At 30.2% G+C, this 23,787-nt stretch overlaps 1 protein-coding gene across 6 annotated transcripts; it reads left to right on the forward strand.

The window, feature by feature from the left end:
* The first annotated feature begins 193 nt into the window (after positions 1-193).
* LOC129908771 (GATOR complex protein Iml1) lies at positions 194-21,950 on the forward strand. 6 transcript variants are annotated; one of them, XM_055985525.1, is made up of 25 exons: positions 194-395; positions 470-774; positions 3,207-3,926; positions 3,980-4,225; positions 4,300-4,415; positions 4,478-4,652; positions 4,717-4,893; positions 4,963-5,182; positions 5,241-5,375; positions 8,344-8,364; positions 9,970-10,411; positions 11,113-11,287; positions 11,348-11,551; positions 12,036-12,113; positions 12,409-12,473; positions 16,644-16,760; positions 16,829-17,035; positions 19,824-19,915; positions 19,978-20,157; positions 20,208-20,368; positions 20,962-21,127; positions 21,194-21,306; positions 21,363-21,418; positions 21,496-21,598; positions 21,669-21,950. In XM_055985525.1, the coding sequence occupies exons 1-25, from the start codon at positions 353-355 to the stop codon at positions 21,891-21,893; spliced, it is 4,542 nt and encodes a 1,513-aa protein (XP_055841500.1). In that variant the 5' UTR covers positions 194-352; the 3' UTR covers positions 21,894-21,950. The 6 variants fall into 6 exon arrangements, with proteins under 6 accessions (XP_055841500.1, XP_055841501.1, XP_055841503.1 ...); XM_055985526.1 differs by having other exon boundaries at positions 16,656-16,760; XM_055985528.1 differs by lacking the exons at positions 12,036-12,113; positions 12,409-12,473 and adding an exon at positions 16,398-16,486.
* Positions 21,951-23,787: the final 1,837 nt, after the last annotated feature.

Consider the following 23,787-nt stretch of genomic DNA (forward strand, 5'->3'; position numbering starts at 1 on the left):
TCGTTAACGAAATTTTGTATGGAAAATTTCGTTTCGCTTCAGCTGTCCAAACGCCTGCTTACAAAAAAAAATCCCTAATGAATGCGTGCCTTTATGTTTAAATGCCTGAAGGCTTATCATGTTGCAGAAACATGTTTTGTTTTTCTTGTGCAACACTACACAGCTGATTTTGACAACTGCATACAAAAGTTGATTTTTTGTTCTACATCCATCATCCAGTGCATTTTGTTATCTTTTTCCTGTAATAAATTGTTTTCTTTTTATTAAAAATATATAATTTCTCGAATTCCTCTTATCAAAAACAATAATAACATCTTAGCATGTTTGTAAGGTAAAATACTTAATAGAAAACATGAAAATCTATAAACTTTATACGCATCAAAAGTCCTTTAATAGTAAGTAGAATTTCTTAATAAGGAAATAGAACAAAAGAAATGAAACTATTCCTATAATAAAATCAATTCTACAGCTGCTGATTTAGTATTAAATCCAAAAGAACACCCCGATGCAAAACGAGGTGATGTCGTTGAAATATATCCATCGGAAGATGAAGACTGCAAGCTGCTGCTTCAGATTACAGCGTTCAGTGACCTCAATCAACGGGACGTGATAAGCATCGAATCGAGCATTGCAGCTACATTCAACTTGAAGACGTACTCCGCTGTTGTTATGCGTTTGGTTAATGCTGCTGATGTGGCCTTGGATTCAATTGAAATAACATTCAAGGATCAGTACATGGGTCGATCGGAAATGTGGCGCTTGAAAACACACTTGGTAAGTAAAATAGGTAGAGTTTTGTTAGTTTATGAATTAGATAGAATTGGACAAGTCTTTAATAAAATTCGCTACATGATGACATTTCAACTTAAAATGAGTCAAATACGAATTCAAAAGCTTTTTCCATTAGCATTTAAAACCCCTGCTAGCGAGATCTTTTAGAAACTCTTTGGGTAGAGCCCCTTAATATTTTTCTCTTACTGTAGAATGTCCTCGTTTAAGGTGTCCTAATTATTCGAAATGCTTAATTGAGTAGCTTCATCAGATGGTCGTCCACATGGTACTGGGGTTTCAAATAATCATGCATGGGTTCTTTGGAAAATATTTCGCAGATGAGATCTTGAATTTTTATTTCCTCATTCTCTTCGCTTTATATTTTATCTTCTACTTGTACCTCATTAAGGGTCCGGTCTTTTTTGAATCCAAAAATACAGAGTGGTTTTAATATCATACAATCAGACCAAACTTTTGGAATCTTTCACTAATGACAATCATAATTACAGTGAATGGTGCAAATATTTTCTAGAAAGGTCAACTTATTTCATTCTTTATTACAATTTATTTACAAAAAAAAAAAATCATAACCAACAAAAAATTTGTCTAAACAAAAAGTTCCACATACACCATAGTGACCGGATACTAATTTTTTTTACCATGTAACAAAAAATTCCAAAACGTCCTTAAAGTTTTGCATTTTTTTAAGATACTCTTTTTCTTTTTTATACTAAATTTCTTTATTAATAATAGCCGGGTTTTATTGGTACTCAGTATTTTATTGAGTAAACATTTTATGCTCTAAATAACAAAAAACGATTATTTTTATTTATTTTTTATAATCCTTTATTGTTGAAGGGTAAAAAATGTATATGTTAAGAAAAAAATTTTCTCTGTAAACCAACAAATAAAAAACTTTTGTTTATCCTTAGCAATCATTTGTTGTTGCTTACCGTGTAAAATTTTACTAAGCTAAGTACTGAGTTACCAATAAAACACGGCTAATAACTGAAATGAAAATACCGATAATGCACCCAAATTGGTATGCAACTCTACTCAAATTTCAAGGTATCTATTGGAATTATATGATGTGAAAATTCTAACCCCCAACCAGTTTCTCGATAGATTCTTGATTCGCCATTTTTTTTTTCAATCGTTTTCAACGAAAATAATTCTGCAACAAATGCCGTTCAAAAAAAAATGTATTGAAAAAAAAAACTCGCAACAAATGCGAAAATCAAAAATTGCTTATTCGTCTCCTGGGCCCAAAACCTATTGGAATTATATGAATATTAACAAAAAGCTTTTAGAAAAACGCCACAATAAATTTCAATGTTTAACAAAGAGTGAAAATAAATATTTTCATATTAATAAAACAATAAACTGATAGGTTGCTTAGATTCAAAAGTACAAAGTAGTTTTAGAACAAGTAGATAATATAATATTTCAACTGTATCGCCCGATTAAAAGAGACTAAACTTGCAAATACCTACTGGTTCCAGAAACATCAGAAAATATGGAGCCATTATTTGCATTACTACTCTGCCACCACCCCAAAAGCCGAACCACCCATTTATCCAACAGCTTCCACTACCAAAATGAACAGATGTTTCCTACATCTCCGCTTAGGACACACAAAACTGACTCACAGACACCTTTTGACCAAAGAGAATCAACCAAACTGCTCACTTTGTCATTCAAACGCTATCCTTTCCATAAAACACCTCACATCAGATTGCCCAAAAATCAACAACATCTCACCAGCATCTATAATAATTTGTTCAAAACTAATTTATCCTCGTTATTGAAAGTTCCGTCAGAACAAAATATTAAAAATGTATTTAAATTATTAGAAATAACAGACCTTGTAAATAGCATATAACATAAGCTCGTTTTAACCTTGGGCAGGGGGCGATCAAATGGGAGTATGTAACTCCATGTTCATAATCTTCACTTCGATCGCCCCCTGCAAATTTGTTTACACTAAATATGTTTCCTTCTTTTATTTTTAAGTCCACCTATAAGCCTTGGTAGCTATCACTGTATTACCTGTATTATCTGTACATTTATGTGCTTTTAATAAATAATAATAATAAGAATTGTGCTGAAATTTAATGTATTAACAAATTAAATTAAAAAAAAAATAAACATAAAATTCGTTCTAGAGGGGGAAAAGTGACCTCTCAAAGGAATTTGATGCCTAATATTTTTAAGATGCATTTTTAGAAAAAAATTTAAATTATTTTTTTTTAAACAACAACAAAATTGAATAAAATTGTATGCCATTTTGTAGTCGCGTTTTTTAGATAATAAAAAAAAATTAGTAATTTAAACCTAAAAATTTGTCCCAATTTTACAAAATTGATATTTCCAAACAAAAGAAATGTTTCTAAAATATTAAAAAAATGTATGTTTAATAACTATTTTTTCTATAGACAAATACATGCGTTTACATTAATAAGAAAATTGATTGTTTCGAAAAATCAATTCGATGCCAAGTATACGAAATGTGGTCACAAGGAGATCGTGTATCTTGCGGAGTTATAACTGAAGATACAAAAATTGTTTTTCGCAGCAGTACCTCAATGGTGTATTTGTTCCTTCAAATGTCTTCGGAAATGTGGGATTTTGATATCCATGGTGATTTATATTTTGAAAAAGCCGTCAACGGTTTTTTAACTGAATTATTTACAAAATGGAACAAACTGGGTTGCAATCACGAAGTAACCATTGTTCTGTTTTCAAGAACATTTTATGCTGCTAAAAGTTTAGACGAATTTCCAGTACATATGCGTGATTGTTTGCAAATGGATTACAAAGGACGATTCTATGAAGATTTCTATCGCGTTGCCATACAAAATGAACGCAACGATGATTGGTGTTTAATATTGGTGCAGTTGAGAAAGTTATTCACATCATATCAGTCGACGGTGTTGCGTTATCATGAACGAGAAAATGTTCGTATACCAACAGCAACAAACAGCACTGCCGCACAAGGAAATTTTCTTGAAGTTTTGAATATATCCTTGAATACTTTTGAAAAACATTATTTGGACAGAAGTTTTGATCGAACTGGGCAACTTTCTGTGGTACTTACACCTGGAGTTGGTGTTTTTGAAGTTGATCGTGAATTAACCAATATAACTAAACAAAGAGTAGGTTTTTTAATTTTCATTATTTTAACATAAATTAATGTACATTTTTCTAGATAATCGACAATGGAGTAGGAAGTGATTTAGTGTGTGTCGGTGAACAGCCTTTGCATGCAGTTCCATTGTTAAAATTCCATAACAAAGACACATCGTTGACATCAGCCGATGATTACTCACTTCCACATTGGATAAATTTGAGCTTCTATTCAACAAATAAAAAAGTGGCATATTCCACGTTTATACCTAGAATTAAACTTACACCGCTAGTTGCAGCGACAATTGCTGGAAATGAAAATAAAAAGGTACGAGCATATTATTTTTATATTCTATTTATAAAACTTGATTTTTAATAACCAAATAATGTTTGCATTTTAAGGAAAATACAAGAACGTTCCTAAGCTGTAATCAATCAGAATATATTCATAATTCACTTTTCGACTACGATGCATATGATGCGCAAATCTTCCAATTGCCTCCCGCTCAAGGAACATGGTAAACAACATTACTAAAAAATATTCATCATCAAAATCAATTTCTTTTCTTTTATTTCTTAGTTCCCTTCAACGAGTTGTCAGGGCAAAGAAAACATCTGTGCCAAGTCTTGAGACCTATACCAATAGCAATTTTTGTGATATGGAAAGCTTTACTCCGTTGAGAGTTACGAATAGACGACGTAAAATGTCTGATCCAGATATTCATCACGGAACATCTGGTGTTCTTTCAACATTGGTAATAACAGAAAGTCCAACAAACATAGTTTTTTTTTAATTCTGTGTTCTTTTTTTATTTTCAGACTGGTTCGCCGAATTTATCAGATACAATAGCTTCCGAAAAGAATGTTCGTCGTTCTATTGTATCAATTGCCCCCATTGTGAGGCCAGGTCGAGCATTAATAAACCCATTCGATCCTTCCCATGTGACCATCAAACTAACATCGAATCGTCGACGTTGGACACATATTTTTCCAAAGGTAGTTTCATCAACTTTTAACAAAATCAATTGAAAAAAATAAATTGATTTTGTTTGTTTTTATTTTAAGGGACCAACGGGAGTACTCATACAACAGCATCATTACCAAGCTGTTCCAACAAAACAACTTACAAACAGTAATACTGTGAACGGAATCAACTGTAATGATAACAACAACACTGAAAACTATTCATCCGGATTTAATTCTAGCGAATATGATCATACCTCAAATTGTTCCTCTCTAAGCAGATCTTATACATCCAGTAATGGAGATGAGTGTTCTCTAGACCGTAGGAACATTTTATTACATATATTGTTGAATAAAACTTTTCATGATTGCTATTTCAGATTTTAAGAAACGTAATTCTAACATAAGTGCAGCAGGCCCAGCAGCAGTAACATCTAGAGCTGCACCGGCAAAAAGTTTAACATTCCTGTGGGGAGCAACAGGTGAACAAGAATGGACACCGGCTTTGACAACAGGTAAAACAAGATACTTTTTAATCATAATTTCAAAAGCAAAAATCAATTCCTAGCTTAATATTCTAATTGATACTTTTCAGGTGAAAACAAAATTTTTACGTTTTTTGAAGTTATTAAAAAAAAATGTTAGATTAGGAGCCATTTAATTAATTTTTTTTTATTATTATTCTTAAAAAAGGTAGTATTTAAAGGAGTATTTCAAAATTTAAATTACCAACCCTCTGCCTTGAATTTGTCGCTGAGGAATTTTTGTACTAGTGTGAAATTTTTTTTAAGCAAATACTTCTAATTTCGTTGTTTGCTCTTTATAGTTACAACTATATAAATATACTATGTAATTAGAATTAGACTGATTTGGTGTAAGTCATACAAAATGTTTCATGCAGAATCCGCCTAAAGTTCTGATTTCAAATTCAGCTATTTTTTGGGCTTCTGCCTCTTGCAAGAGTATCCTTGCCACCTTAGCCGTTCGAACTCTTCTTCCATTTTCATGAAACATATGAAATATGATTCCTTCAAAGTAGAATTTTATGTGTTTGAGCTTGATAAAAACATCATTGGATATTTTCAATTAACCGAAAAAGAATAATGAACATTGAAACAAATTTTAATTCCACCCCAAGTTGTTTCCAAATTATTCAAATAATACGCGTACAAATTTGAGACCACGATAATTACAAATAGTGTTAGACATTTGTATCTTAAAACTTTTACCTCGCAATTTGTAAATTTTTACTTTTGAGCCATTTACAGTCAATTTAAAACCAGAAATCCACGACTCAAATCAGACTCGAACAAATTAGCGTCTCCTGAAATGAAACAGTCTTTGCTTCTTCCTGCCCTGCGAGAGTCATCAACTAAACTGTGTTTATTTTTCCAATTAGAAATAGGCACTTTTTTTGTGTAATAATGCAACCCAGGAAAACCATATTCCCACATAAATAAATATTGTATTAGATGGCATTAAACAAAAAAACTAACCAATTGCTGTATTAAATGTCCTGGAAAATTGTGTAACACCCGGAAAAAAAAAAAACAATTTATTTGAAAAAAAAACGTGAATGTTAATTGGTTGAAATTAAATATTTTAAACGTTTTTAAATTTAAAATTTATAATACTAATCAGAACTGATTTCTGTAATGCTTCCGACATCTTAATATTCCTTAAGTTATAAACAAGAATTCTTAGAGCCAATTTTTCAATCTTCTAATAAACAGTCAGTTAACTGTTCGACGAATAAAGTTATTAGGCTCATAAACAGTCAGATAAAAACATTGAATTTTTCAATCAAGAATAATTTATTCTACAGAATAACAAAAAAAAATTGTCAAATTCAAAAATATTTAAAATTAAACGTCATTTTTATTCATGATTGTTTTTGTTTTCTTGTGTTCCACTGTATTTTTTTAAAAATTCTTTCAAAACAGCTTTGACAACTGACACAATATTTTTGTTGAGATTATTCCTCAGAATAATTTTTATTCGTCTCCGAAAGAAGCAGATAGTTTTATTCTTAGGAATAAGCTATATCTACTTGTTGAAAAATTGAATTTTTCCCTATCCTTAGGAATAAGTACTAACTGACTGTTTAACTGACTATTGAAAAATTGGCCCTTAGCAATATTTCTGAGTTTTGGTATCAAAATATTGAAACAAAAAATGTGTAACATTTCCAACATTTCTTAATATGCAGAAATCTCAGATGTTTGGAATCATGTAATAATGTGGATTTTATTTAAAAAAAACATTTTTTTTAAATTTTAATATTCAGTTGAATTGTGTTTTAATCTATCAACCTTATTGTGCTATCCGACTGCCATAAAATTCCAAAAAATATAAATTACGATTAGAATATAATTTTAAAACTGAGTTGCCTTTAAAAATCTTAAATTAAGTTATTTAGGCCCATTTGCTCATACTAGTCATAAATTCTCATCTTAGCTAGGTCGAACATAACTCTTGTGTTTTACTTAGTTTATTCTAAGTTGCTAAAAAATATTTATGTTAAACCTAGCAATGATTTACTTTCATGATATAAATCGCTGAGAACTTCAAATTCAAAAGTCAAATCAATAGAAACGTCAAATAATTTAAATAGATTTTGAGCAATTTAGCAATTAATATACAACAATATCGTTAAATTTTCAAGTTTGTGTCTTTATCTTGCGGAATAAAAGTGTAAAAAAGTATATTTGAGCCAAAAATAAGTGTTAATTGGTTAAACAAAAATTATTCGTGTGTGTGTGTAAATGTGCTGGTGTGTCAAAATTAGTCAATGAAATATGACAGCAAAATAGTGCCTCATACAAAAAACTGTGGTGTAAATTGTACCATCTGTGGATGGTTTAAGTTAATGAATGTAAGTTTATTTTTATTAAATTGATAATAATTCATGTCCTTTGTACTACCGACATCAATTTTTGAGCGACATTCTTGCTTTTTTCATAAAATAAAAGTGCCTAGGTAGAACATAACAGCTTAAGTTCTACTATTTCTTCCCCCTAAGTTATGTTAAACTTAGAGGAATTTATGAGACAGTTTGAAGTTCGTGCAAACCGTAATGTAGAACTTAAGGGTTTATGTTTCACATAAATATTTAAGACTCGTTTCAGCAAATGGGCCTTAATCACTTTAAATGGAAAATTCTAACGAATCGGATGGCAGAATAAAGCTAAAACATATACCCTTACAAAATATTAAATTTCAGCATTTAAAATCAAAAGGGATTTAACAAAATTAGTTTAGTAATTTCATTAATAAATAATAATATTAATTAAGTAATACTCATTTGAATGTTTTGTTTACTTCCATATTTTTTTTTTTTATTTATTTTGAATCTCATCTCGTAATTATAATGGAAAAAATCAATTTAATACAAATTTGTGCGGAAAATAAAATTGTTGTATGTGTAAACAACATTGGAATAAAATTTTGAATGCTTGATGAAAACCAAATTGGATGCAACAGGAAGAACAAGAATAATAATAGGTTTGATTAATTGCAAAAGGCAATATATTTATTAATTTTTTTTATAGTTAAACAAAAAAACGCTATATAAATTTGTTTCTTTTAAAATTGCAATTATTTTTGTTCTGTAATATCTCACGTTCGTTAAAAAAATATCACTCAATTATATTTGCGAACTAAATAATTATTTATTTTAACTTTGGTTTGGTGACTTTCTGTACCTTTTTTTTTTTATTTACAATATACACAATAAATTATTTGCTTGTAAACTTGCAGTGCTACTTATAGTCTATTTTTAAGTATTTTGGTAAATAGTAAAAAGTATTACATGATTTTATTATTTATTAATTTTAAGGTTTTGTACATTTGTTTAAGTTTTTTTTAAAGACAATTTTTTTTATTCATACGCGCTCAACTCATGTCACGAAAATTCGTTTAAATAAGTTTACAGTTATTTTCAAGTGGATGTGTCCTGAAAATAGCTATCGAGAGTATTGGTAAGAGTGCAGTTGAGTTGAGGTGTATGACCTATTCCACTAAACTATAATTTACAATCACCTACAAGTTTGTATAGAACGTTTTAACGAAAAGAAAAAGGATGGGAACGGGAAGGCTGTAAGGTTAAGTCGACGTTATCTGTCATACCCTCGTTTCTTTCATCTTCATAGATCTTTTTACCTTAATTGTTATGGTGAATTCGAAAGTTTACTTATATCTTTTGAATTATCCTCCAATGTATTTAACACAATGTAGTTATCATTATCCAAATATTGATACAAAATTGTAAAATGTTTTTTCCAATGAAAATTGTGTGATTGTAAAAAAATATTTTTTGTAGTTGATTGTATCCGATGAAAAATCTTGATGTTATTTAGTTGCTCAGGCATTTATTAAATTTTATTTCAGTAGAAAAAAATGTAGCAAATAGCTATCAAATTGAGCTTGAAAAGTTAGCTCTCATCAAAACGAATTGTTTGCGATTAATATCATTTTTGGTCATTATAATATTACCATAGAATTCTTTTTTTTTTTTAATGACTTTGAAAAGTCAACAATTTTTATTTTACTACTTTGCCTTGATTATGTAGTTAAAACTGATATGAATTGAAATTAAGTAAGTAGCACTGTTTTATTTTAGTAAATAAAACACTTTGTTTTATTTCTTTTAGCCATATAGTAAATAACTTTATTCAACTAGTTTTCATTTATTTCAAGCACCTCTAACGCATGAACAAAAAACAGATAATTACCATATTCTCATACATATACATCAAATGTAATACCTACCACCAAAAATACACAACTTGAGGTCTTGGGAAGCATCCATAAACTAAAGCACATTACATTTGACTATAACTTTAGTTATTATACTGCACGAATCTTAAATTGTTTTTAATTCTGTATTTTATCATAATTTTCTTTAAATATTATAAACACAAGTTTTAAAAAAATGAGTTAAAATTTAAATTCTGCTACAGAAAACAAAACCGTTAGTATTTTGGTTTACGACTTATTTTAATTTTCGATTTTTAATGGCGATGGCTTCTTCAAAAAGAAATTTAAGTTAAAAAGCAGACAACTTATAATTCCTCTTTTTTTCTATTATTTTTTCAAATAAATTTTTAGGAGTGGATTGGAAGTCGTTAACTATACCGGCATGTCTTCCAATAACAACTGATTATTTTCCGGATAAACGTTCACTTCACAATGATTATGTGATTTCGGATTATACTTTGTTGCCGGACGATGTTAATTCTGACTATGCTAATAGTCGGGCTATTTACCGTAAACCTCTTACCACAGAGGAGGTCTTTAAGGAAATTGTATCGCAACGCCTAGCTCAAGGATTTCAATTGATAGTGCTGGAAGACAAAAATCAAGGTCCATCTCAGGCACCTTGTTGTGGTGGTCTGAAACAAAAACAACAACAACAACAACAGCAATCATCAGTGCTAAAAATGAAACCTCCTTCAGAAATAACAGAGGAGTATTTGCTTTCAATTGGAAGAATATTTCACAAAATATCTTGGAGAGGTTCAGTTATAACTGTTACTGGTTACAAACCAAGGTGAGAATTTAAAACTAACTTTAAAATAGTTTTTTGTTGTTTGTATACTTTTGGTGTTGGTTTTGAATATTGTTTTCCGGATTTTCATTTCGTTGTAGGTATAAATGTATTTGTTTGAAAAAGAAAAAAATAATACTTATACGCCATAGTGTACTAGAAAAACAGTGAATATTCTCGATTCATTTAAAAAAAAAAAACTGTAAATGAAAGTAAATAGATTGTATTTTTAAAACAGTTCTTGTTTCATTTATTTCACGCATATAATAAAAGCTAAAAAGTGTTAGTCACTAGGCCTTGCTCTATCATGGGTCTTCGTTCCACAAATACGTTTTATTCTGTCAGATTTCAAATATTTTTTTTAAGTAGGTATCTACAGATATTGTTAAACTATAAAACCAAGTAACGAAGCACCTAGTCGTAAAACTCTATTTATTTAAGTTCAATATTCAAATGTTTTTCTAGTTGGTGCATTTTGAAGCGGTTTTAAGCTGTTCTTAGTTCAAAAACTATTTCCTATTACTAAAACCATTAACTAGTATTTAAAATGATTTTGAGACACCTGTTATCTGTTTAGTTTGGTAGTTTGTTATAAAATCGAGGTACAAAAATTTTACAAATGAAAAATTCAACAACAACATTTAACTCAACAGTTAAACAATTAATCTCATGTATTCAATAAAATTATTTTACCAAATTTCCAGACATCCCTATCCACCCATAAATGTGGATTATCGTTATCGCTTTCATGCTCCACAACATGACACGTATGAAATTTCAGGCGTTAATTTTACAACAGAAAAGCTTGAGCACTTCAACTGGAATTATATGGATCACTATATTTGTACTCGTGGCGATACTGACTATGTTTTGCTTGATGTAACATAATGCATTTTTTTTTCTCTGTATCATATTAATTTTGAATTTTATTTTCTTTAGAGCTTAAAATACTGGCGATATCGAATGTATCTCTTACCTAAGGACATCGTTGCAATGAACAAAATCCTGGAGCACGGATGCTTGCGATGTGACATCTATACTGAACCAAGCCCAGATGCTGCCAAACAACAAATCGATGATTTCCTCAAATTTGTCGAAGTCCATTTAAATAAAATAAAACGTCTACATAACCGCAAGGCAAGGGTAAGGCAAAAATATGTGCCAATAATGCGTTTAGTTTTGAAATTAACTGAATTTAAAAAAGAAAAAAATCACAGCAACTCACTCCTATGATTTCTCTAAACCATGTTTGATTTTCCAGCTTTCTCTCGCCAATATAGCGCGAACTTTCTTAAACATACTTACTTATTTACTTTTTATTTGTTTTTGAAAACCCATATTCAATGAAAATTTGTAGCTTTCACCTCATCACAACATGTATAAAATCGTCCTTGGAAAAAATACCTACCTATATACAATACATGTCATATGTGCGTAGATTGAAAACGTTCTTCTACAAAAACTACTATTTAAGCTAATTTATTGTATTTTTATTTTATTTATTTATATAACAGTATTTATGTTGATTTTGATTTATTTTTATTTTGTTTATTGATATTGCATTTTTGAAAAAAAGCAACCTTTATTGAATGCTTTCCGCTTTATGTTTGAAGTTAATCATTTGCAGGACAGTCCAACAGCGCCAAGTCATCTAACTCGACGACGCCATAGCACGAGCATTATATCGAGAGCTCCACCCAATCAGGTTTCTGAACTTTACTTTACATTAAATTATTTAATTTACACCACCTTTTTTTGTCGATTGATTGATTGGTCAAAATTGATTGCGCTCGGATTTAATTTCAATTTAACTTTGAGTTCATTATTTTCCCAGTTGATAACCTTTATTAATAAAAAAAAATCAAATCAAAAATGAAATTTTGATCTAACATTTTTGTTTTTTGTTTTTGTTTTTAATTAAAACAATTTTTTTCTCAAAAATTAGTAATGATGAGATTTTTCAAGAAAATAATATTTCTATTGTATATACCAATTTATAGGGACTGGGAAATTCTCCGTTTCGAGAGCGTGTCGGCAGTAATCGTTTACCAGATAAAAGACCCAGGTTGTTATTGAAAGTTGAAAGCTTTCTGCTGCTAATGAGTGTGCAATTTTAAATATTTAACAGTTTGTGTTGAATTTTGTTTTTTTTTTTTCTAATATAATTTGTATAGTGTATTATATTTTTGTATTTTTTATAAATATTTTGTATTGCTTATAATTATTTTTATTATCTTATATATTTATAAAATATTGCTTTGGCTTTTTATAAGCGGTTTATTGGAGCATTGAAAAGCTTTATGAGGTGTTGGTTCTCGTAAGTTTTTTATATTATTTGTTTTAATTGTTGCGATGAACACGTTCACTGGCTGGTCCGATCATATTTTTGGCATTTCATTTACCATTGGCATAGATCAGTCTTTTTCTATTTCGAAATTTAAAATAATAATTATTGGAACTTGTACGGGTCAGTGCTAGTGTTATATGCAATGGGATATGTTATAACAAAAATTAATTAGATCATCGATCTTGATTGATTTGATTTTATAGATTGTAAAATTTTATTGCATTAGGTCTTACTTTTCTTGTATGTATGTATATTTATAAGGTTTTTTTTATAATTTACAAACAGTAAAGGATTTTCTGAATCAACACCATGCAAGCGTAAGTAAGCTCATTGATTTTGAATTAATCAAATTGAAAGTTGAAAGTTAAGAATTTTCCATATTTTTGAAAGGTTAATATGAATTACACAATTGGTCTAGAAATTGCAACCTTAAGCAGTCACTAAACTAGTTTTGATACAAAACAAGTTTTGATATAAAACAAGTTTTGAATATGCAAGTCATTAAAACAAAAATATCATACATCATACTTAATTTTGACGTTTAAATATTTTACACAGATTATCGGTTTTTATTAATGTCGTTTTCGATTGGAATCACTCAAGGATTAACTCATTCTGAAATCCAATAAAACATTTGAATTGCTTCCACTCAATTCAATTTTTTTTGTGTTTGTGTTTGTTTTTCTGTGAAATTTAAAATGTCAAATATGGCATAAGACTTGAAAAATAATTAATATGTGAAGAAAATAGTAACTAATATTCAACAAATTAATCGGGAATTCGTTTTGCAAAATATTTTAAAAGCTTAATTTATTTGTTTGAAAACAAATAAACAAATTAATTTCAGAAAACGAAAAAAATTTGAATGAAAAATAATAATAAACAATGGGCAGGTTCAGAAACGTTAGGGCCTAAATATTTAGGTAATTTCTCGGCCTCTGATTGGTCAACTGTCAAAAAAAATCCTTCCAATTTAGGTAATTTTATTGGAAAGCTAACTGGAAAATTAGGCAAGAAAATTTCACCTAATAATCTAGGAAAGTTTTTTTTGTCAACATGACAGCTGATTGTTTTTAATTACAGAATTTCGTTAGCAAAATTGAATTTATTTGTGTGAAAAACGAATTAAAAGTGCATTATCGGTTACAATTAATATTATTTATTTATTAAAGTAAAGTTAAATTCAGTGTTTGCCCCATGCGGTCTTAATTAAATTTCGAAATTTGACAATAACATCATATCCAAACTAATTTAGTCAATTTACTCAAATATCCGTTCAGAAAATGACGTTGCCTAAATATTTAGTCCCTAATATTTCCTGAACGTGCCCAATGATTGAGTGTATCTTTGACATGTGAGTATTCATGTATTAGTGCTTCTTGATTTGATTCTGATTTGAAATCAAGAAGAGAATTTCTCTTCTGAGAAGCGTTCTGGCTGTCATTTTCATGCCAATAAAACGGTTTAAGAAGTCTTCTGAATGATTCCGGACGCTTCCGGAGAGCCAATCGAAAACGACATAAGTATCGAGTATGATTTTAAAGTTAGAAATGTCGCCTATATTAGGGTGAATCGATTTTATTTTAAATCTTTATCTTTAAATTCGGATATTTACAAAAAGTTGACACCATTTTTTATTATACTTAAAATTTTAAAACAAAGTTAAATATAAATTTCCTTTAAATTCATTTTTAACTCAGTGTGAAGCAAACAAAAATAAGTTACTTTTGACTTTTAATTGATCTATCAAAAATCTTAACCTATCTTACTACTCCTTCTTCTTCCTTTTCGGCTCTGTTATGATATGATCTCGATGTATGTTTGTTACCTTATAACGTTGAACTAATTTTGATAATTCTTTTTGTATTCGAAAGCTGGTGCCTGCAGTGTGGTCTCATTTCGTCCAGTTCTGACAATTCATGAGAAAATCATAAATCCAAGTTTTGATCCATAGAAGTCGGTTTTTTTTTTGTATAAAAATGATTATGTATTGCTCCAGTTCTCAGGTCAACTGAATGCTGGAGTTTTTGAATTTGCTTGTACCAAGAACCAAGGGATAGCCTGATAGTTAAGCACTCACATTGACCCAAAATTTGTAGAATAGATCCCCAGTTGCTGTCAATTTTTTCAACTTTTTTTAAATTAAAATGTATTTACATAAAAATAAAATGAATTTTCTAATTAAATTGAACGGATTCTTTTAAATTAAAACTTTCAAGAAATTAAAAAAAAATGTCCGCTTTATTCAAGACGGTATTCTTCTTAGGTAAAAGCCGAGCAGAAATTTTCCTAGTGTCTTTTTTCTCGTGTAATATAAACTCCTGCTCAAAATTAACGCACACATTTTTCGTCTGAAGTTATACCCCTGCATCTTATTTTAAAAGGCTTTAAAATTCGTTGGTGCATTTTTTTGTGTTTTGTTATTGTTTAGCAAGTCGAAAAAATGCTAAACTGCAACAGTATTATCAACCAAAAAAAAGATAAACCAAATTTAACAATTCAAGGTCTGAAAACTGATTATAAAATAATTTTTATTTTTAAGAAGAAAAATTTTAAAAAAATGGAAGCGGGTGACGGTTCTTTCCCATAATTGTATGCAATACTTGGTATAGTCTCCTCTAGCGCATATGACAACCTGAAGTCGTTTGTCCATTCCACTAATTAACTTTTGAAGGTTTTGTTTTAACACTTCTTTCACTGAAGTTTTCAGTTGATCAAGACTGCTTGGAGGTGGATTTCGGTCGCGAATGCATCTTTTCAATATTTCCTACACATGTTCTATTGAATTCAAATCCAGATTTCTGTGTGGTTAATCCGAAGCTGGAATATTAAAATCTTGAAGATATTCTCAAACTACTCTAGCATGCATTATCGTGCATCAGACTAAACTGTGGACCAAATCTAGGGGTGATTGGAACCAGATGCTGTTCCAGGGCATCAGTCAAGTATTTTTGGGTACTTAACTTAGGTCTAGAAAGGCTCGCTAACTCCGTAGGTGTTGTAAAGCAGATTTAACTCCATGAAATTTTATGACTCTTCTTTAAAAGGCTCGCGGGTTAACAGACAGACTTCAGCAAATCTCTCCCCAAATCTTCCCGACAAACATATTATTCCATACCTTTAATTTAAGATCACTATTGTCTCATTTGAGAAAATAACCATGATGCTGTGGCATAAAGTAATAGCAGGACTTTACTTTAAAATAAATAGGATGTGCGTTAAATTTGAGCAGGAGTGTATAAAAATTCACCAGGTGCATTCATACACACATACTATATTCAATGGTCTTTAATTTTGTTCTCCGGTGATTTTGGGTCTTCTACGTAAAATTACTGTTATAACATATCCCAGAAATAATTACTTTGAATATTGCATTGTATTTATGTATTTTCTTACATAGTTATGTATTTAATGATATTTCGTTTAGCATTTTTAAGATTTATATCTATAGCTTTTTTTTTTTAAATAAACAGATCGATATAACCATCGATTTCAAGTCACTTCCTTTATCATATTTTTATCATCCTTTTTATTTTTCTTAACTTTTAAACTCTTCTTTTTCATCTTTTTTTAATCTGACACTACATAAATAATCACACACTTACAGTAATAATAAAAAAGAGCACTTTTACATTTACTTAGGCATTACATTTGTTCTGTTTATTTTTTGGTTTTGGCTTTCAGCATGCAACGAATAGAATAATTGAAAAGCAATTTATTAATGCAGCAAGGTTAGTTTTTTTTTTTTTACTATTAAATTTTAATTTAATTAAATAATTTAAAACAAAAAATTTAATATAAATAAACAGAATGCACACACTATAATGAATGAATTACTAATCGAATGCAATTTTGTTTTGAAAACAAACAAAAAAAACTTTATTACAGCTTCATTTCTAGAGCTGGAACAAAACCGCTCGAACGTGGACGAATTTCACCAGCTGCTGATGCAGCAGTGATTGCATTGAACTCAGAAATAAATGTCAACGAAGATCGAGATGATGCGTAATTTAAATACAAAATTGCTGCTTTGGATCATTGTTGTGAGATATATTTTTGGAATATATTTTTAGGTTCCTTGGTGAGATAAAACTACGTCCAAATGCAACTCTTATGGAAATATTTGAAGCTATGAAACATCCAACTACCGGAGTTGGATTTTTTGAACCAACGCAAGGCTTGCCTTCGTGTACATTTGTTTGTTATGATGCCTTAATGTGGTTGAAAACACGCCTTGATGGTACAAAAAATCCACTCGACATCCTTGAATCAATGCGCAAGTAAGTTTAATTTAAAAACGAAATGAAATGATTTCCTTTTTTGTTGCACAACCAAAATTTTTAATGGATTCTTATATTCAAATATAAAATGCGACTTTTCACTCAAAATAACATAAAGGACTGACTCTAGGAGTAAGAAAAAAGTCACAGAAAGGTGTCCCAAAAGATAGGAGTTGCATATAAGTGTCTCAAGCAGGAGTCGGATGCCTTGAATAATAGATTTGAGTCGCATAATTGCATCGCAGAATTGGATAGTTAAATTGAATAACAGATCTGATGGGGAGAGTACGATAACTTAGGCGACAAGAATTGATAACGGTATTTTGTAGAGGAGTTCAATACAATCATTTTTTACTATGGGAGGGGGAGGGTTTATCTATTGAAATCTATTATATTGAAAATTAAAAAACTACTTTTTTATCAGATTTGTATTTTTTAGCTGTCTTCGTGTTTACATAAAAATAATGCATGCACGCAGTATGCCCCCTTGCAACGCCCCTGCTTGGGCTCACTATTATAGGATTTGGGGTTGGTGCGAGTTTGGGTGTAGGCAAATTTTCTTCAGAATTTAAAAGTTTTTTCGAATTCAAAAGAAACTTTGTACATACCCAACCTTGACCCCACCCCAAATCCTATTGTGTGTCCAAGCAGGAGGGTTACCCATCTCACTTTGATACGCCTTGAACTTCATATCTTTACCATTAAAAAAAAATCGCGAGATTAGATTTCAAATGGCCTAAGAGAAGCAACGAAGTTGTCTGAGCGGAACAGAGGTCCCAAAAAGGTAGTTAAAATCCTTAGAACCCGCGAGAGGGCCAGGCATTATACTTTTAAATTATAAAGCTGTTAATAAAAAGCTGTTGACGAAAATAGTCAAGAAAATGAAAATCTGATAAAAAGGTAATTTTCTTATTTTCAATTTTCTCGGAAACTATAAGGCATAGAAGCATATGGTTTTCAGTATGTGATAAGAAATTGATTGAGTCAGTTTATTTCATTGATTAATTTCATATTTAAAATGACAGTCTTGACAAAAATAGTATTTAATGTGTATTTTTTTAACTTTTTCCGCAAATTTTGAAATAATTTGATTTAAAAACTAAAATTAACTGTACAATTCTGGCTTTTGAAAAAGGTATCATCCATAACTGTAAGTGTTGCCGTTGTTTTTTAATAATTTTTTTTGTATTTTACGTCATATATTTTAGAAAATTGCCTCTCCCGCCTAAACGGGGGAGATAGACCCCCCCCCTCCCATAGTGAAAGATGATTGTATTGAACTCCTCTACAAAATACCGTTATCAATTCTTGTCGCCTAAGTTATCGTACTCGTGCCGATCTGATTAGCAGCTTTAGGTCCATTTTCTTCACTCGGAGTTGAAAAAAACTTGAGAATTTTGATGTTAAAAATTCTCAAGTTATGTTCAACTCCGAGTGAAGAAAATGGACCTTAGTCGACTTGATGCAAAAACTTCTATCACAGATTTAAGTATCAGACTTAAATCGCAAACGTTAATAATAATAGACTAGAAGTGTCTTTGCCTTAAACCCTTTTCCTAAATACGGGATGTGACTCAAGAATCTTTGGTCCCCAAAAACCCAAGAAAGTAAACAAAAAGTACGTATACGCCATAGTGAACATTCGTCTTCTCTTTATTCCTTACCAAATTTTTAGTTGTCTGTTATTTTTCGGTGTGAAATGCATTTTGTATGTTTTATTGAATTTATATTTTGACTAAGGCCACCAATAGGTAGCTTAATAAAGTCAGAAAATATTGAAAAAGATTTTTTTTCCATTCTCATACATGCAAAACTCGGTTATAAAAATCACAGATAAGAGTCGTAAACGATAGTAAGGCACCGGAGCAGGAGACTAGAATTACAGATCTGAGTCACAAACTTGAATAGCAGACTTAATAGTAAGACTGAAATCGTAGACTGAAATTTCAAACTTGAATCTTAGACTAGAAGTTCCTTTGCCTTTAACACACTATCATAATAGTGCCGGGCTACACGGTGATTTTTCAATCGCCTAACCAGTCAGTTTGTAGGCAAGAGGGGTGAGGATTTTCCTCTTTTTGACGTTTGTTCCTAGAAAATGTGAATTGGAACGTGATTGGGCACAACACTGTGTAGCCAGGCCCATACGGCTATCATTTTCAGGAATGTTTCAAAATTATTTTTGCCCACCTTAATTTATACGAAAATAAAAGGAATGGGTAATGCGATGGACTGTTACCCCATTGTCTTGTGCAGGTATATACATCTCACCTTAGTCCTTGGAACTCGACTGAAAATTGTTGGCCCTCTCCATTTTTATTAAAAAAAGCACATATACGCCATAGTGAATATACTTTATTTTGAGCTAACCCATCTTTAGCCATCCGTTTCATTTTGAAATGCATTTTTATTATTATTTAATTAATTTTTAATTAATTTTTGGAAATAGATTGTTCTTAGCCTTGTTCCACCAATGGTTTAAAGCTTTAGAATAATACGTTATTTATCTATTTCAAACTTGCGCTCTAAAATTTTTAACTATAATTTAATCAGAACTTTTTTTTTTCAAACCTAAGATAACTTTATCTATGTGCAGTGTGCTACGGTGCACATTAACAAGTTGAGTTTACTACATCATTTATCGTTTTTATTTAGTAAATTTACCTTCAAAACTTTAGATGGACGTTAGAAATACCTATAATCATTTTTTTAAACAAAAAAAAAAAATACTTTCTTTAAAAACAACTATTGTATTTTTGTTATTCTTTCTTGCAATGTATTTTTACAGGGAAAGAATGATTTGTCATGCATCTGGAGATTGGAATAAACCAGTTGTACCTGGATATTACTTATATTTCATTGGTATACAAGACAAAAAAGGTATGTTCATTTTTCATAATTGAAAATCAATATAAAAAAAATATTTTATTTAACATTCATAGATTTTATTCCGCCACTAAATGATTTGTGTGCATTCGAAAACGAATGGGTTGAAGTTGAGATTCAGGGACAAAAGCAATTATCTTCAAACGAATCAGCAGCTCAAGAAGCTCAAAATAAAATTCCCAATTTCCTTCGAAGCCCTCCCCCACCTCAAACATGGTGCAATATACAGAGACAAAGTAATTACTTGGCTTAATATAATACTTTATAATACTTTTGTTTGTTTTAGGAAACATCTATAAACATTCACATTTGGAAATTGATGTCAATAAAAAGAGTGATCGCATGGAATGGGGACATGTTAAATATCATAGTGTTATGCAACCTGGACATGCATTTGAAATTGTTGTTGAATGGGTTACAGCTTCTGGACCAATTGTTTACGATTTGGTAGAATTTAAAATTTTTAAACTTTCATTTATTTTTGCAGTTCTGTATAACACTTTTTACACCTTTTAACACCTTTTAAACATTCTGAGAAATATTGGTTCTTAATAGGTCCTTTCCCAGAATATCATTCTTTTGCTTAAATTTCTTTGATAATATCGAAAATTCGAAAAGGGAACACAATTCCCGCCATTATTTCAAATAAAAACCCATTTAGCGAAATAATTTATTGAAAAAAAAAATAAATAAAAATAAACTTGGTATACACCATTTTGTAGATTCTAAAACCAAAGTTTCAACAAAAATCAATGTCCCGTTTTCGAAAAATTGATTAAAAAAAAAAAAACTTCAATTTCTTTTTTAATTCAAAATTTTTTTCTTGAAAATTTTGTTATTTGTCTTTGAAAAGCTTATCTTTACAAACATTCAATTAAATTAATCGAAGAGTATTTTGGATCAGAAGACAGACCTTACTTAAAAAAGCTACATTTACATTTTTGTATAAAAATCGTTAGATCCATTTTCGTGAAAATTGCAATGTACATTTAAGGAGAATGTCAACCTTCGTTCTTATTTAAAATTAACTCTGCTTTTAGATATATGGATGGCAACGAAAAGCACAACAATGTGGTTTTCAACTTATGCCAGTCCCAGCTGATCCACTTGCAGAACCATTTACTGAAAAATCAGATCCGTTGAGGGGACCCATTTTTATACCACTAAATACTTGTTTCCTTGGCAAAGACGAAATGTTGTTTGAAGGTGAATATTTTTGGAACATTTTTTAAATATTTATTAATTTTAAAATAACCATTTTTGTTAAATTAGAATTTGCTGAAGAAACTCGAGGTGATAGAATGCTTTTGTTCCAAGAAGCAATATTAACGAGATATGGATTTATGCCTTGTGTGGTGAAAAATAATGTTTCCTTGCATAAAGACGTGAGTTAACTCTTAAATAATTAAAATACTTGTTTTGAATATAAAATCTATTTTAGCTGCCAAAGGAATTCCAATATGTTCACTGTTCAGGGAACATGTTTGTTTTAATAAGGCAAGTTTTTTTTTTTTGTGTTACTATTCTTAATTACTTGTACATAATTTCTTAAAACTTATATTTATCCTAATTAGGTGTTCCAAGGGTAACCAACAAATTGAATCTCCAAGTCGACAGGAAGGTAATGTAACTCGACTTGTTTATGGTCACACCAGCCATACAAATGTTCCAAAAAAAGTAAGTGTTAATATTAAGAAAAAAAAAAAATGTCTTTTGGTTTATCAAAAAATATTTGTTTTATTTGTAGGTTGGCTTCCTTTGGTCATGGAATCATATGATTGCAAATAAAAAGTGGAAATCCTTGATTATCAATTGTTCTCCAGATGGAGAGCTTTTTCAACTGAAAATGTTAAAAGATTTCCGAGAATTTTGTTCCAATCAAGATCAACGACTCAAGAAATTCTGGGACTCTTGTTATGAATTTAAAAATTCGAATTCGGAAAACGGTTCAGATAAAACTATAAGGACATAAATTGCTTTATATTGTGAAGTTAGTATATTAGCTTAGATATATATCCATAGATTTAAACATATGTGTATAATTTTTATTAAAAATAAAATATTTTCTTAAGCTTTTTAAATTAAAAATTTAAAATAAATAATATAAACAATGTAATATATGAAAAACAGAGTGTTTTATAATTTTTTAGTTTCAGTGTTTATAATTCATAATGTCCATAAAGGCTAAGGACTGTTGAAATGCAAATTTACACTACTTAGAAGAAGTGGAAAGATAGAACATTATTTCTGTTAGAGATGATTCTTTTACTATCTTTAAAAAACAGGACAACATACATATTTCATAAAAATACTCACCTTTAGCCAGTTTGTTATATTCAAAGCCTTATACGATGCTCATGCGAATCGATTTTTTTAAGGTCGACGGAGAAAAGTTAGCCAGTTTTTTTGTATCAACATTCCAACTGGTAACGATCAACGAACAAAATATGATAAATCCTAAAAAAAACTTTGATCTAAGATACATACATATCGCTGGCTGAGAACTATAATGTTCTATGTCTGCAGGGGTTTCCATAAAACAGAACATTATAGTTTTCAGTCAGCGATATCTCCGTTTGAATGTAAGAAAAACAGAATTTCGGTTGCAAATAAGTCAGCAACTAGACCCCAAAACTATTTTGTTTTCATCCATAAATATAGCTAATAGATTCCTTCTGATGCCTAACTCGATGGATTTGGAGGAACATTTTTTAAAATGCACTTTTTTTTGGAAGGGGTTAACCCTGCATTTTTTCGAAAATCCTTAAAAATAGATTTATAATCTTTGAACCTAAATGCAGAGTCCTACTCATTATGAACTCATATCTTAAAACCAAAATTGTTTTAAAATGTTGATCTGAAGATACAAATATGAACCAAGGTGTCTGCTTTTGAATGTAAGATAAAAAACATTTCGATTGCAAAAAATTCAGCAACCAGAACTACAAGAAACTTTTGGTTTTCAGTTATGAATAGAGCTTAAAGAGGCCTTTCTTTTGATGTATCACTTGATGGATTCGGATGACTTTTTTGAAAACGCATTATTTTTAGGCAAGGGGTTAACCTTGATTTTTTCTCGAAAATCTTAAGAAAACAAATATTTCGATTGCAAAAAATTCAGCAACCAGAACTGCAAGAAACTTTTGGTTTTCAGTTATGAATAGAGCTTAAAGAGGCCTTTCTTTTGATGTATCACTCGATGGATTCGGATGACTTTTTTGAAATCACATTATTTTTTCTCGAAAATCTTAAAAAAATAGATTTGTAATATTTTTACCAAAATGAGTACCTAGGCTAGGGTGTCCATTTGGGACCTTACTAAAAAGAGAACATTTTACTCTCGAACCTTTAAAAAAAGAGGACTTAGCACTACAAATTTATTGTTCCTAAACTGTTAAATAATCCGTGCCTACTCGCAAGAAAAGCCTCTCAACACACACAACGTCAAAAAGGAACAGGAGACCAGCGAATAATCTGTGTGTATCTCCTTTTTCTACAACAACAATCAACACCAACCAACGATCGTGTGTGTTTCCTTATTCTTCCCTCCCTCTCTTCTCCTCAGTCGTAAAAAGATATTCAATAAAAAGGACGTGCCACGAGCAGTCCAACTAAAACCAAATAACTCTGTTTTATTTATTTATAATTTAATAATTGAAAGTAAAACTATACAGTCCACTCTCAGGTTATTGTTCATAAACAGTTACTTAAAAGATGTGGATCTAGGACACAGGATAATACTTATCAAACAGGAATTACGTTAAAATCAAAAATTTGTTTTTTTTTTTTTTAAGAAGAACGCCGGCGAACCCCAAATGCGGAGCCGTAGTGTGAAGCAGTAGAGTATGAGAATTGTGATCCCATCC

This window comes from Episyrphus balteatus, chromosome 2 (assembly GCF_945859705.1).
Source record: "Episyrphus balteatus chromosome 2, idEpiBalt1.1, whole genome shotgun sequence".
Classification (NCBI taxonomy): Eukaryota; Metazoa; Arthropoda; class Insecta; order Diptera; family Syrphidae; genus Episyrphus; species Episyrphus balteatus.